At 35.5% G+C, this 16,972-nt stretch overlaps 1 protein-coding gene across 5 annotated transcripts in view; it reads right to left on the bottom strand.

The window, feature by feature from the left end:
• The window catches only part of LOC132798550 (uncharacterized), a 36,552-nt gene extending 19,580 nt beyond the window's left edge, over positions 1-16,972 (bottom strand). For 2 of the 5 annotated variants that reach the window (XM_060810444.1, XM_060810449.1), the window contains exons 1-2: positions 15,994-16,972; positions 9,662-9,736 (exon numbers count right to left, since the gene is read on the bottom strand). In XM_060810444.1, the coding sequence (XP_060666427.1) occupies positions 9,662-9,713 (52 nt within the window). In that variant the 5' untranslated portion in view covers positions 9,714-9,736; positions 15,994-16,972. Of the gene's footprint in view, positions 1-9,661; positions 9,737-10,242; positions 10,262-11,486; positions 11,554-11,778; positions 11,808-15,993 lie in introns of those variants that run through there. The other 3 variants (XM_060810447.1, XM_060810446.1, XM_060810445.1) reach the window with 3 other exon arrangements.

Raw genomic sequence — 16,972 nt, 5'->3', positions numbered from 1 at the left:
TAAGCAAGGAGAAAAGGAAAAGGCAAAGCGAAAGGACTAAGCTAGAACTTGAGACGACAGGCGAATAAGCAGACAAGGCGTCTTTGGCAACACAAGTACTTAACAGTTTAACAATTATTATATTCGTTACGACACAATAAATTTGAATTGTGATTTTTATCAAGAATAGATGAAAGCACAATTAAATCAGTAAATTTGAATAATCGAATAATTATTGCTTGAAGTGAAAAAGTTTGACTAAAAACCGCCAGCAGTGATTAATTAATATTTACCAAAAGCAAGTCGATTAATTTGAAACATGTGTTCAGCTGTGTTCATAATAGGCTTTAAGCCAGCATTAACAACAATTACTCTGCTTTAGTAAAATATTATACTGAACCAATGACAGCTGTCTGTGAACATCGCGTCCAACCAAACTTCGCCATCAATCAACGCACAACATGAGCATTAATTGAAGGCATACAAACTGATGTAACAATCCACTTCAGACCTCAATAGGCCACAACTCAGATCCCAGATCCGACAACTCAACTCAACTCGACTCAACTCAACTCAACTCAACTCAACGGCTGCAAATCCACGTGAAGCACTCAGCGAAATCAGTTTAAATGGAATTAATATGCCAGAGTTGTGCTCTCGTGTTTCGACCCTTTGCAGAAAAAAGTTGGCCGCAAAAAAATGTGCTGCATAATTTTTGGCGTAAATTCAATTTAGACTTTTTCAACAAGTGATAAAATAAAATGTCGTCGAGTTGCAAACGCGTGTGCGCATATTAATTTCTGTGTCTCCCGTTTCCATACCCCGCGCCCTTTTTATGTTTGGTTGATGGATAAATAAAATTGAAGTGGGGAAAAGTGCAGTGAGCATGAAATATTGAAAAAGGGAAGCACAGCTATTGCTATTGCCATTCCCAATCCCATTCCCATTTCCATTCTCGTGCCCATTGAAAAGGGCTAATATTAACCGGAAATCGTATCGCGCTCACTTCCGGCGAAGAGCTGGCAGACAAGCAGGTCGAGGTTGAGGCGGAAATGCGTCTTGTTGGCAGTTATTTCAGTTTTATTGGCAAACCAGCGACAGTTGACAGTCGGCCATAGAAAGCTAGTGCTTACGCATAAATAATAAATATGGCATGTAGTAAATGTAAATGCGCACTGAAACTTCCATAAATTCAAAGGCCCAGCTGTGTGAATTGCCCCCCAGCCTGGCAGCCTGGCAGCCTGGCATCCTGGATAGCCCTTTCACGTCCTGGCCTGACATTTAACACTTTGGCAAACAGGCAGTGACGCCATTCCATGAGGCCATTCAAATGCACTTGAAATTCTTGAAGCAACAGCTGCGACCTGCTAAACGAGTTGCCTCTAATGTATGTGTATGTGTCAGCGCATCTGTATGTGTATGGCTGTGTTAGGGTGTGTGTGTGTGTGTGTGTGTTAACTTGTTGGCAGCAGCCGCGTGAAAAGCGCCAAAGCCAAATTAAATAAGATTTGTTTGGCTGCCATTCAAGATGCGACTGTGTGGGTGAACAGGTCAGGCTCCAACTTTTGCTGATGCCAAACCAACGGGACTTAACGCCTCGCATTTTAATGAGCCAAATGCTCTGGAGCAGCGACTCAGGCGGGGGCGTGGATAAGGGCGGGGCTTACGTTTGTTTGCCAACAAACATGCCTCAAGTTCAACAGCGGCAGCAACAACAGAAACAGAAAAAGAAACAACAACACCCAAGTTGAGCACGAGGGGCGCGAAAAGTTTTTATCATGACGTCTTGGCCTTAATTTCGTTCTCAAGCACTTGCCACATTGTCGCCTTAAACACCATTCGAATTGGTGTTGCTGTTGTTGTTGCTGTCGACGTTGTTGACCACGTTTTCCACGTTGCTAGAAAAATGTGTTTAGAATGCGGAAAAGTTGTCGAAAATTGAGTTTTGTGTGCACTTCTGTCTACACAATGAATTGTGCGTTTGACTTTCCTTGTGCTTTCAACAACTGGCCTTCAATGGGCATTGTGATGGTCGTTCTTAAAGATCTCAATCTGTCAATTACTAAAGCCTAACAAGTCAACAAATACACAACAGTAGTATAAATAAACAACAGATAGCAATAAGTGTTTACTAATCGATGTCAAAAGCCAATGGACTTTTAATCGATTAATCTCATGTCGATTAAGTGAATAATTACTGATGGATGAAAAGATTATATTAATATTATATTAGTTCACATTAATATTAGTGTTTTACTTCCTTCAATACCTCAAACAATTAATTTTGATGAGAGAACCTAGACTTTGCTCGTATTTGATCTATGCAGGAGTCCCAACACACATTGGCCGTTGCTTTTACCTGCACAGCCAATCAATGGCGAAGCCAATGCCAAACCCCAAAAGTCTCTGTCTGACCCATTACTGTCTTTCGATACGAACGTGTTTATTGGCAACTTCGACTCATTCTCTCCATTCTCCATTTTGAGGTCACACAACGAAAGAGAAATGTGAAATGTGTCTGCAGTATTTCTTCCTGGCACAAAAACTTTATTTTGCAGAAGGGGACGTCAAAGTTTTATTTAGTTGCACGAGCAAGAAAAGAATTTATTACTTGATTAATATAGAGAATTTTTTAAATTGAAGATTTCGAAACAAAGTTTAAGTGAAAATTACCAACAACTTTAACCATTTCCCATCTGTACAAATGCTAAATATTGCGCTCCTTTTGCATTTATTTTTCCGGGATAAATGTTTATTCGTTTCCATCTGCAATCTTTCATATATATATAAAAAAAAATATAAATACTTCAATTAAGTTCGCTTGCTGCGAAATCTGCAAATATCAGCAAGCCATATGTGATAATTCTGATGATATCACAGAACAGATTTTTTTAATTGCAACACATTTAATACCAGAAATAACAAGGCGTAAAAAGTACTGCGATAAAAACTGAAACATTCAAAATATCATTTATAAATCTTTAATTAACAATCAAGTCGAATCAACGGACTGATTAATCAAACAAAATGCTTACCAAAAAAGAAAGCTAAAATTGAATATGATTGACTGTGAAATACCCGCTACCGTTCTTGAATAAAATCAAACCAGTGCGGTATTCTGACAATATACTAAATTAATATACCGGAAAATACTAAAAATATACCTAAGTCTATATTTAGTATATTAATCAAAATATGTCTTATATTATTTGCATTTAATTGTTTCAAAATAAATCACACATAAAGATGCTTTTAAAATATAAACCATTTAAATAAAAAATTATTAAAATCAATGTTAAATCGTATTTAACTTTTATTGTCATTTAATAAAAGAATTAAATACTATAAATTGTATCTACAAAGTGTCTCGATTAATTCACTTTAATTAAAATTTCAACTTTTGACACTTATTAAACATGCGCTCAAAGTAAACATACAGCAAAAATTGTATTGAATAATAAAAATGAAAATGAAATGCAATAGAAGTGCAAGTTGCCAGCGTGGATACGCTGGTAACATGATAAGAGCCTCATTTCACATTTTCATTTAAAATACGAAATCATTTTCGTGCACGTCACAATTTTCATTTAATTTTAAGTGCTTTTATTTATAGCAAGTGTGTATGAATGCTTGATGTGATATGGCTTTGAGTTAATATGCTTTTCAGGTCGTTTCATTTTTTTATTTATTAGTTTGTAATACACTTTAATAGCTTATTGCAACACTGCATTAATAGCCATTAATTGCAAACAGAATTTTCAAATAACAATAATTTTAATTTTATGCTCGATTTCAAGTTATTATGCTTTCAATACCGAAGATAAATGTGTTATTTAGATAAATTATACTTTAATTACTATTTTAACAAATTGTTTGCATTATCATAATCATTTTATTAAATTCCTCACACACATTTATGCGTAGAACTTTCAAAATGCCTGGCAAAAACATTGCATGTGAAGCATGAAACCGGAATCATTATTGTCTGTCCATGTATAAGCTAATATATATTGTTATTAGTGAGTATCCTGTCTGTATGTTCTACAGCATGAGGTGTATGCAACGTTTTGTTTGGCACGTAAATTGTTAATAATGATTAATAGTCACAACTAGTAACACTGTAGGAAGTGCTCTACACAATAGCATATCCTTTGAATATACAAGCTGAGGGGTGCACTTTTTCATTCAGCATTTTCAAAACTAGTTTAATTCAAATTAATTCGCTTAAACAATTAAGTTTATATTCAATTACAGAGTTATTTAAACTGAAATATATTAATATAATTAATTTGTTAAATAATTTTATAATTGTGAGCAGAAATTATGTCTAAATTGGATTAAACTGATTTATTAAAAAAAGGGAGATGTAAGATACACGCTACCAATTTGGAATAAGAGCAAAACAGTGCCATATTATTATTAAATAACAAATTAACATATAAAATACTAGAGTACAAAATATACTAAATTTTCAGCCAATTCTTTTAAGACCCTTTTGCAGTATGCGTTTTTTTACCATTTGAAAGCATTTCTCAAATAACTTCGATAACTTTTATCACACCGCAAATTTTCAGGAATCATAAGAGAATATATACTTTAAAACATACATTTCCTGCAGACAAAAAGTTACTACCAATGAATGTTATTATTAAAGTACAAATGAATTTAGAAATATATTTATGAAAGTAAATTTCAAAATATCTTGCTTTGGCTTGTTTTCCCTGTATTTTACATTAATTAAGTAATACAAACACGTTTACTATTTTACTTTTCATTAAGTTGATTCCCTTTCAAACTCAAACAACCTCAATCATCAACGACAGAAAGGCAACGACCTCAGTAAAAGGGGTCACCACCAATCTTCAATCGTCACTTAAATGCCATTTTCCTTATCACTTTCCCCGTGATTTCTTATGCCAACTCAACCCTCTTGGGATTGCAACACACCTTTGCCTTTAATTAAATCTCAATCGTCAGAGCTGTGAGTGAAAAAAAAATCAATCGTTGTATTTATTATTGAACCAATTACTGAGTGCGCCAGCACTCTTCGCCCCCCTGCCCCGCAACACACTCGAGACATATTCCAACCATGTTGCCTACCCTCTTGTTGCAAGTCACAGCTACGGTGGGGCGCTTGACTTGACTTGGCATTCGTTTGGCATACTTAAAACTAACGGGCGAATCAATGGTAAACAGAGAAATATGAATAAAACACTTTTCTATGTATGTGTGTGTGAGTGAGAATAAGCGTGTGTGTGAAGCCGGATGGAAAAAGCAGAAGATTTGGATTGCAATTCGACTGTTGAGTAAAATCATAACATCCAACCAGTGAGCAACTATTATTGAATTTGCAATTCGATGCAGTTTTTTCGTTTTTTCGTTTTTTGTTTGTAAAGTGTGACACCCTAAAAAACACCGGGTAAATACAGTTGTGTGTGACTGTTGGGAGCTGGGTTTGCGCACTAAGATCGTTACATAAAATTCATGAAAATCTCGCACAGAACTAAAAGCTAAAAAATGAAAACAAAAAACAAATTGAAGCTTTAGCGCTGACAAACTGCAGCTATAACAGCCGGAAGTTTTGAAGCCATTTTTCCATTTGTCAAGTGGATGGAGAAGCTTATCAATTTTTCTGCGGGTTAAGGGCGAAAGCAGAACAGAACAGAACAGCAGAACAGAACGGGCATGAAGGAAACACTCGGTTTTAGGCCATGGAGGTTAAGCGGCTTAATTGCTGCTGAGGTCAGTAGGGGTAAACTGTACAGCAAAAAACAAAAAAAAAAAACCAAAAATCGGTTTTCATTTTCATTGCATATTTGCAGTCTCCACTTTGAAGTGAAATCAACGCAACAGCTGTTGTTGAACTAACAGCGAAATTTACATAATAACAGGAAACAATTTCTATGCACATTTTGTGTTTCATAGTGCGTGATGAAAGCATCAAAGTCACCAAAGCTTTGCCATTGCACATGCCTGGGCCCATCGTCTACGGGCATGCACCGGAAAATCATGTGTTTGTTTGACAAAATGCCGCATAAATTGAAAAACGCAATTACTGATCGGTCAACTGAATACAAATGTACCAAGGAACGCTCAGAAAATTGCTTCGCTTACCTGAGTTTTATCCAAAAAGCTATATTACAAAGAAAGCTATATTACGCAAATCGCTATCTCAAATATTTGTTTTATGACTAAAAGCATATTTAATAATAAAACTAATTAACAATATTAAGTCAATAAATATTGTGGTAGGTTTTAAGTATTTTTATCTTGAATCTTTTGTCCGTTTAAATCGAAAATGTTTTATGGACTCTTTTTTCTAAAATATCAAGAATATATCAACGACTAACCCAATTTTCTTTAGAATAGTATATTGAAAATCAGACTCAATTGATATTTATAATTTAAATACTTTAGCATTGTACAAATATTGAATTTTTTGAAAAGTTTCGTGTAGTTTTTCCTAAAATATGATAAGAAATTCATCTAGTATGTATTATACCAAGCAAGTTAATTTGAAAATTTGGGGTCTGCTACGGATTTGTGTAAATTAAGTCAATTAGAAGACGTGCCATTAAAAATTATGCAGTGCGGGAGAGCATGAAGTATGACACGTGTTTCTCGAATTGCCGCCTGAAAGTATGCTACCAAATATTTAGCTGAGCTAAATGGCAGCCGGGCAATGTCCTGGCTCTCATTGTGTTAACGTATGTGTGTGGGTGTGCGTGCAAATGTCGCTTCATAACGTTTATTAACCTGCCATTATCGAGCAGACCCAATGCACTCACAGTAACCGTTGTCGTTGTTGTTGTTTTTGGTGTTGTGCGCTGGGTTGTCCTTGCCATGCCTGCGATGTCAGGCAAAGCGTCTGGTAGCTGCACAATTTACACGCCCGATAAAAATCTTCAGCACGCACCACAACAAAACGTAATTTGTATTTGCATTGTCCCCTTTGCCCCCAACCCAACCGCACACACGTAAGGCCCCATCGAGCCCCCAAACGAACCGACGTGAACACCTGTTTGGTATGGTAAACATTGCGCCGATTTCCACAAACAACTAAACAAAATCCCTAATTAGTCTGGGGCTTGACTCGCTGTCGCAGTGTGCTCTGGCCTCTGGATTTTCACAGTCTGCCAAGTGTCGAAAATCGGTCGTATACTTGATTTTATTTTAATAAGCAACCTTGACGCTCTTGCCAATTTTGCGTTGGGAACTTAAGATTCCCCCACATTTATTTCTCTCTTATATCCCATTCTCTTTTATTATTAAGCAAAATGGTTTTTATGCCTTACTTCTGGTTTTGTTTCATTTGACTGGATTGTATTACGCCCTATTGTTAATGTCTTAATGTGTTCATATTTTTTGTTTGACCTGTAAATTGACATTTAATTACAATTTGCCTGTGCTTCAAGTCGAATGAAATTAGTGCCTAACCCATGCATAAATAATATCATACGAGTAGTCCATTATATTAAGCGATAAGTGCTTTGATTTCGAGTGTTTCTCTAAATGTGTATTAAATTGCAAGAGAGTCGTAGATAATTCATCGATTTTTCGCCCCAAAAAAATCCATCACTTTTGTTTAGTTATCTTTGACAGTGAATTATCCCAGCAGTTGCTTTCCATTAATGACATACTATGGGACTCTCTTTAAAGGCGTACCCACAGGTCGTAGTGGTAAAAGGTGAGAATAAAATCTAGCAGACAATTGATTAAAGCTCGCATTACGAATAAACACTCTCTGTGGATATTAAATAAACAACAATAGAATAATATTTATCAAGTGTGTTGACTCAGCAAATATGTATAAAAAAATGAATATTCAAATCAGATTTAAATTGAACTGAAAGTGGCCTCTATACGTTGACGATAAGTGTTGATGGAATTTCAAGATGATTCTCAGCTTTTTGGGAACATGTCTTTAATCTGTTGTCTTCAACATGACTTAAGTCTAGTGACATTCTAAAGTTTTCTTTGGCTTATGTATGTTGAAACCACTTGTCAAGGCCTACAAGAAAAGCCCCTAAAAGTATGCAGCACTAAATAAATCCGGCACATACAATAAAAATAGCAAAAAATAAAGAAAAACCTTAGACCAGGCACGTTGCTAGCATTTATCAAGACCAGAGACACTCGCACACACTCGGGTATGCACACACAGATGTCATGTGCTAACAAGAACAACAGCATGTGTCACACCTTCACACCAACTACAGCCACACACACATCCACACACACAAAGACATGCAAAGACTGGCATAGATGAGGCTGTCGCAAGTGACAAAGAGTCGAAAATTTCAGTCACGCGAAAGGATTGAAAGTCATTTGATGTATTCACTGTCATTTAAGTTTCTGCTGATAGAGTGACTGATAGATATGTAAGCGAATGCTCCCATATACAGACATACAGCCATTCGGGCTTATATTGAATTCAATCGATCTGCCAATAAAACTACAACAACGAAACGCTTTCAGTTCCAAATATCTTTCTACGTACATATATGTATATCTGTATGTATATTAATATAGCTGAAGAACCTGCAAGTTAAATGCATTTAAGTGCCAAGGCAGCTTGTCGCAGGCTGCGAGTAAGTTGCTTTATTGACATGTGTCCTGGCGAGCACAGACGAGGCTGTCGGAACTCAATGGAAGTCGATTATAGATGTGTGAGTAAGATGCAGATAAAATTTAAATCTGCGTCGCATGCTCAGAGGTGAATCTCTGTTACCTGCGAGTGTGGCAGCAACTTGTGATTTATTGAATAAATCAGTGGGGGGTGTTGCTCAAATATTTATCAGTGTGTTCGCCCGACCGTCTCTCTCTCTCTCTCTCTCTCTCTCCTCGCTTGAGTTTGTGCGTGTGGTTTTGAAATTTATGTGCGCTGGTAAATAAAATGAGCCTCCGACGGCTGCTGAAAGCCGCAAGACGAGCGAGAAGCAATAAAAAACTTGAAAACGTGTGTAAAACATTCAAGATAAAATTGTAAACGCCAGAAAAAAATAAAAGTTTTGCACACACTTGTCAGCAGGCTTAAATCAACACTCGTCCTCGTGTTTCCACTTAAATTCCTAACTTTACATTTCGATTCCCACTTGCGGCCATAATTTATTTCGCACTGCCAACCAATTAAACACAATCAACAAATTGTTGAATTGATTTTTATGGCAGCAACAATTGCAAATCCTCAATAGGCGTAATTCAAAATATGATTAAATTTAATTATTACGCATTATGACTTTTTACAGCAATCATTTTAAATCATTTTTGCATTATTTATCAAGTTTTTAAAAGTTCAATTTTTTTGTATTTCCTTAAATTTGCATTTGCCAAATCGAATAAATATTAATCGCACGGCAATTCTATGACATAAAGTTTAATTATCGCTAATTAGCATTTTGGTTCTGAATAAAATTGATTACAATTAATGCGCATAAATATTGTTTTTATGCTTGATCATAATTCTCGCTTGCAACCATTTTTTTACAGACTATTTTTGCTGTTTATTGACTGGATTAATTTTCAATTTATGTGTGACATAACATTTCATTAATATGTCTTATTGAATTGATGATTTCATGTATGATTTAATTTCCTCTCGCTTAACTTTGAGATAGCTATATAAACACACAACCGATGAAAATCTTTTACTTTTCTAGTGAGAGATGGAAATAACACTTACCCACAAATATAAGAAGGAATGCTGTTTGACAGAAAATGTGTAGAAACCTCATGTTTGTAGTTGTATTATGGAATGCTGTGAAAAGAAAAGAAGGCATACTTTAGGTTAAATTTTATACTATATAACTTTATAAAATGTGTTGTAAATGTAGCCATATTATATATTTATAATTAGCATAACAAACGTGGCCGTATTTAGGTTTAAATATCTGGTCATACTTGATCTTAACTGCCTCTTTGTTCATACATTCATTGTGGTTACGCTAATATAAGCTTATTATATACATAAAAATCTAAATCAAATTAAGTGCAATTTAAATAAATATTGAGTAATATTTCAAATGTTTAACTATTGAGCGTAGTATGATAACTAATTTATAATATGACCAGATATTATTAGCAGAAACTTGAGTCCAGCAAGTCGACCAAAAATATCCAACAGCCTTTACAAGTTCAACTTTGTGTAAAGACCAATAAAGAGCCGACAACAACAGCAACAAGAAGAGCAACAAAATGAGTTGCTTAATGCGTTCAAACTTTTGCTGCAATACGTAACTCAAGTTAGGCTGCAGTTGAAGTTACCTGGATACCAAGGAGTAGAGTCGGCAACAGCTGGACAGCTGGTGAGCCGAAAGCGAGTTTGTTATTGTTGCCAAGACCCGTTAGCCGCAAAATACATATTGAAAGCAATTTTGTAATCAAAAAGAAAACGAACAAGAAGAAAGCTTTATAAAGTAATAACTATAAAGAAAACTGCAGCGATTTTCCAACCCCCTCCAAACACACACATACACACATACACTTACGCATCCATTTTGGGTGTAAACTTGGCCATTACAAAGCCACAGATAGAACGAACCACAAACTGTTGCCAACAATGTGCAAAACAAAAAAAAAGAACACAAAAAAAAGAGAAAAATCCAAATGTTCATATGAGAAATATTCCAAAATGTTGGGCACATTTAAAGTTGGAAATCGGATTATAATAATCCCCTTAGCCCAGTCGAAAAAACGAGAGAAGCATTCGGGTAGGAGAAGTTCCCTACCGTATCCTTTGGGTGATTCTTGACAAGCTGTAATCTTTTATGGGCCCCAAATCGTATTATAGAAAAGACAAGCTAAAAACCTCATGTGCTGTCCACAAATGGAATGCACTCTCTACCGCTCTCTCTCTCTCTCTCTCTCTCTCTCTCTCTTGCTCTGTCTATTTCTAACTGCCTATCCAGAGCTGAGAATATTTGGCCCATTAAGTTTGTAGTGCCTTCTCTTAATTGCTTTAGCTTCATTAACAGCATCCAAAAAGAAAGATTAAAAGAAACTTTTTAATTTATGCATTGACAAACTTAAGCGCAGCGCGCAACTACCCCGCAATCTCTCTCTCTCTCTCTCTATCTCCCTCTTTCTTCTATGCTCGGTAGCCCATTCAAAGCCAAGAGGTCGATGGGGTAAGACAACAAAAACAACGTCTGGCCAAAATGCGATAAGCCGCAAACTGCAGTTCAGCCCCGGACCAGACCAGACACAAGAAAGTCCCCGCCATAGTGAGACACGCCACGTGAAGGGTGCATACAAGTTTAAGGGGGGGAAGGGGCAATGAAAGCAATTCCCAGTCGAAAAGGGAACAAAAATTGCACAGAGGGCAAAGGCGCAGCATCCTTTTAATTGGTTTTCGGTCAAACAAGGCAAAAAAACACACAACAAAAACCAAAAAGAATGGTGAAAACAGCTTTTAAAGCGATTCTTTGAGTTGGATTTCCCATTAACAGCAACATCAACTGAAACTGGAACTGGAACTGGGCTATTTCAAGAGATTTCGCTTGTCTTACAATTTTCGAAAGTGTTCGTCTTAGGAAATGTTTGCAATCTGTTTTTGCACTTCTTTTTAGACTTTAAACAAATACTATATACAATCAGTTGCAAAATTACACTAATTTAAAGCAATTGCGATAAGCTTTGTTATCAATTGATTGTAATCATTTTATTGGTCCAAAATGTACTAACTAACTATTATTGAGAAGGTTTTCAAATCACTTTTAGGCAACTCTTCACATTTTCGTTAAGTTTTGACATTTAAAGAAGAATTCCATATTTTAAGCTCAAAACAAATCAATTCATTACTTTTTCTCGTATGACTTTCCAGCACAACAAACAATTTTATACTAAACAATGATTTAATCAATTTTTAACTTGATCCCAAATTATATAATACAAACAATTGAAATACTTAATACAAAAATTATGTACTTGCGTACAGTAATTACCCCTTTTCAAATATTCCTATTCAAACAATCAAAAATACAAATTCATCTATCGAAAACTTTAATATAAGTTAAAATAGTCACAGAATGACTTCCCCTTTCCTTTTTGATATTGATGTCTAATTTTTAATATTTATGATATGAAAATAATTAAATATTAATATATAAATATAAAAAGTTTCTTATTTGGCATCGGAAAATTCAACATATTCCAATTAATTTCTATAAAATATATGTTAACCTATGTATCTTAATCGTTTTCAAAACATTTTTACAATTCTTTATAACTAAAATATGCTGTAGTAAGGAATGAACTGATAAGTTGAGGTTACAGTCCAAATTTGTTGGACTTGTTTAAATTATTTATAGAACTGTATTCTGTTATCGCTCATATACTACATACATAGTGAAAATATAATTTAAATGCTTCAGAATAATAGAATCATCAAAATGATAACTTATTTTTCTTGAAGTACATTCAAGGTATCATAATAATCTATATGAATATTCAATAATAATACTTCTACATTTCACTTGTTTAACATATTCTTGATAATTTATTTACTTTATATACCGCAAATAATAGTTTTCTTAATAATTCAACACTTTCATGTATAAATTTTGAAAAATAATACTACTTTAATATAACATTTTATAATGCTTTGATTATTCTTCATGCAAATCTTTTAAAATCCCACCCAGTGTATTTATTTTGCAATATTTCAATTTCATATTTAACTAATTTTTTGTGCATTCCTCTGCATATATATATATTTTTTTTTTCTAAACAAATGTTTAGAATAAAATTCCATGAACTTTAATAGCGCTGAGCTGCTGAGCAGCTTACGTCGGAGCAGAATTAAACTTAACGAATTTGTAAAGTGAAAAGAAATGAAATAAATAGAACAAAATGTGGAGGAACTTTTTCGATGCCAGAAAGTTCACGTATCAAAAGTTCTTTGGGCAAATATAACAAGAGGCAGCCCTTTGGGCGATTGAAAAATATTTTCATATGTAAATTTACCGAACGAATTCTTGTTGTTTCTTTCTTCTGCATGTGTTTATGTGACCAGCAGCTAGCACACACACTTGTGTGCATCGATATGAGTTGCCTATTTTCAGGCGCTGGCGCATCTCAAGTGCAACAACAACAACAGCAACAAGAAGAAGTGCGCCAGGCATCGTTGAGTGGCAAAATGCACACAGAAGTCTACCTAGAAACTAGCATAGCATAGAATTGTTGCTGGATTGTTAGCTGCGGTTGGCAGCGCCGTCGTCTGCGAAAAATTCTGTGAAAATTTATTTCATAATCTCTACAGCAACAACAACAGCACGACGAGTGACTGCAACAACCAAGGCATGGCAAAAAAAAGAACTTTTGCATATGAGAACCACGAGTAGCTAAGCATGTAATTTATATCCTTGAACGCTGCGCTCCTTGCTGTCTTACTCTCTCTCTTTCTCTTTCTGCTTCTTCTGACTCGCACTCCATCTATGCAGTTATTGTATTGCACACTTGAAGGGGCAGAAATCGGAGCTGCACCCTTTGCTACTTGGGAGCATCCATAAATTTGCTTCTGTTGCGGCTACTTCCTTATCGTCCTTTTTTCTCTACTCTGCAGCAATTTTATTTGACCACATAAATTGTTTACCAATTTTCACAAGTTGCTTCTTCTCAAATATGTAGTTGTGTGTGTCTGTGTCTGTGCAAGACCTTGTTTGCTCTCAATGCTAAAGCGGTTTAATAACACTCGGCCAACATTTTGATTTAGCGTTCTTTACTGCCTGCAAAGTGTCTGTGAAGGCCGAACTTGTATTTTCCTTTACATATTTTCTAATTGGGATATTTGTGAAATGCCACAAAACCAATGGACAACAAATTCTGTCTCACATGCACATGGAACTCTTACTGAATATGTAGCACAGAGGGCAAGAGCAAAAATGAGATATAAATTCTACTGAAAGAATTTAACTTCTTTCATTGTGAAATTGATAAATGATATTTGTGACGTGAGTTATTAGAGAAAAAGCAAATATTTACATGTAAACTTTGAATCTATTTAGCACTCTGTGGTATTTTCTTTTACTGTAAAGCACTTTCAGTATAGAAAATATACTATTCATAATAAAACATAAATTATTATTAAATCTAAAAAATATACCAAGTTAAAATTATACATTTTCGACAACTTTTAAACATATTTGAAAAAAAAAACTAACTACTAGAAATTGTTCGTGCGTAATTTTAAAGATTTTCTTTTACTTTTGCGCTGCTTCGGAAAGTTGAGCATCAAAAAAATGCACCTTTAGTAGCCTCTGCTCGAATTCGCATCGCTTTATCAGCATTAAATTTCGTTTTAATTAAATGCAAATTAATTACAAAACTTTATCAAGGCAGACACGAAAACAGAAAGAGAGAGGACAGGAGAAAATATAAGAAAAATTATTGCAAGAAAGCTTTGCAATAATTCTGGAAAATTCCCACAACATCGCACCTTAAGCTAATTAACGAAGCTGCCGCCGAGAATTGCGAGTACTGCTCGCATTTTTGAAAAATCTTGGGCATAAACCACAGCCGAGCGAAGCTTGGCGCGTTAACCCCACAAAAAGTGAAAGATAAAAGCATCCAGAGAAATTGTACCAACGGAACCGGAGCAGAAGAAGACGAAGAAGAAGAAGAATGCTATGTCCTTGCAGGTGGCAGTAAAAAATTGTTGAAATTCTTGGCCAGCTGCGGAGTTGGACGCAGCTCCTCTTTGCTGCTCACAGCTCATTAAACGCTTGTCACCAGTTGCCCATTTTTATTGTTGCTGTTGCTGTTGTTGTTGTTGTTGTTTTTTAGACTCGTTTTTGGGCCAGGATAATCCGAGAACAACTTAATACGCCCCTTGACCGTGCTAAATAGCTTTCATTATTTACTTTATTTTCGCATAAAACGCACAAAAACTTTTACCATTTTTATGGCCAGCAGCAGAAAATGCAACGAAAGCGATAGCAGAAGCCATAGAGAATGAGAGAGAAAACGAATGAAATAGCATTACGTCTGGTTTAATCCAATGCGAAATGCGAAAAATTGAAGTTGCCCCGCAAAAGCTGTTGCTTAAAGCTGTTGAAGGTTCTTGGCCTTTGCCTGGCAATAATAAATCATGGCACATATCAATCAGTCAATCAAAAGTGTCCCAGAAACTTGTCTACATATTGATTGTGCACTGCAAAAACACCAACTAGAACAACAACAACAAATTATGCCTGACTCAGCAGTTTTCTCAAAGAAAAACTATACCATGCATATGACATTTTTCGTCAATGATACAAGCAGCCAAAAGCAGCACACGAAAAAATGAAAAGCACCAACAAAATACTGCATGCAATGTGAAGGGACACATGACAAAGGCAAAGCAAAAACCCAGCAAAACATTGTTGCATACTCTCGTAGCAACTCATGGAGAGCGAGTGCCACATGCCTCAACTTTCTCAGTTCTCAGTTCATGAGAGCAAATGTTGTGCAGTTGACAAGTTTTGTTTGCCAGAGGAATTTTCCTTGCCTCATTCATTCTTCTGCTGTCCCGCCCACATGTGGGCAAATTGACTAAATGTCTGATTGAAAGGTATTTAACGATAAGCAATGAGATAATTGAACCCTGAAGAAACTATTGATCAAAATGTCGTCTGTTTTGCGGTTGCTCTGGATAAAAGAGAAAATATATGCATCCATGAACTGTTTTAAAATCCGCTTGGACTCGACTCCAAGATAAATTACTTAAAATATTATTTACCATTAAAATATTTTCCCATATTCCCGCTACCATAAAAAATGTACTCAAAATGTATATAAAAAACCTATATCATGTTGTTTATGTTTAAACTAGATCTTTAAATTAAAAAATTCACTTGGGAATTAGCAATAAACCAAAGGCTAATTTTAAAGTTCGCCGATAGCTCAAATATATGTAATTATTATTATAATTCATTCATCTTTCATTTAGTGGGCAGAAAATAAAAACATTTTATATAAAAATCTTAAATGAGTAAACCGTACTTAAACTAAAAAAAATATTTTCAACTCGTAACTTACTAATGATAATTGCAAGTAAAAGTCACTTTTTTTGAACGCTTGCTTTATTTTATAGATTCCAAATATTTCGACGTATTATGAATTGCAAAAGTTTTCACACATTTTACTCATGAATTTATGCGAGCATTATTTGATATTATTTTTCATTCTGTATGTAGATTTTTGTATTCTTTTGGCTGCTTTGCACAATTTGGCAAACAATTTAAATCAAATTTATGGATGATTTATGCTCAGATCCTTTGTGCAACAAATGCACTCAAAGCAGACAAACGGCCAACGAGCACTGAGTGCTTTTTATTTTTTGGTTTTGTATTGCTTGCGGTTTTTGTTTTGCCTTTGTTTCGTTTTCTTGTGGCTTTTGCCGTAACGTTAACGTTGCTACGTATTCCTTTTTTGTTGTTGTTATTTCTTATCTCATTTCGCGTATCACGGAACTCGTTAAAATCACCTTAGAACACGTGACTGCACGTCACTCACATGCAGCGAAGCACACACACTCACACACAGACGAAACACGCACACTGCACAAAGTTATGAAGCAACAGCGTTACACACACACACGCAGTCACCGTCGTCACAACAGTAGTGGAGGACACGGCAATTTATGATGGCAGCAAAAACAAAATGTGCCGTTAGGTCGATCGCCGGTTTGTTTTTTGCTTTGCTGTGCTTTGCTTTTGGTCCTGCTCCACAAACTGTTTTTACGTCTGCTCCTGATTGTGCTCGTTCTCGTTGGTGCTAGAGAGATGGTGCTCCTTTAGTTTGTTTCTAAGGAGCAGTGTCAAAAACACATAATTCTGCACACGACTTGCAGAATATGCACAAGCACTCAGACACACTCACACACTGAGAGGAGACATCGCACACTGCAAACAGCTGCAACGGAAGGTTCAATTCTCTTAATTGTTGCTGCTGCAGTTTCGTTGGCTTGTTTTTGTTTTCTATTTTTTACGCACGACACAAAATTTGCAAGGAAGTC

Source organism: Drosophila nasuta, chromosome 2L (assembly GCF_023558535.2).
Source record: "Drosophila nasuta strain 15112-1781.00 chromosome 2L, ASM2355853v1, whole genome shotgun sequence".
NCBI lineage: Eukaryota > Metazoa > Arthropoda > Insecta > Diptera > Drosophilidae > Drosophila > Drosophila nasuta.
Note: the sequence above shows the minus strand (reverse complement) of the source record. Positions and strands in the feature narration are given on the sequence as shown.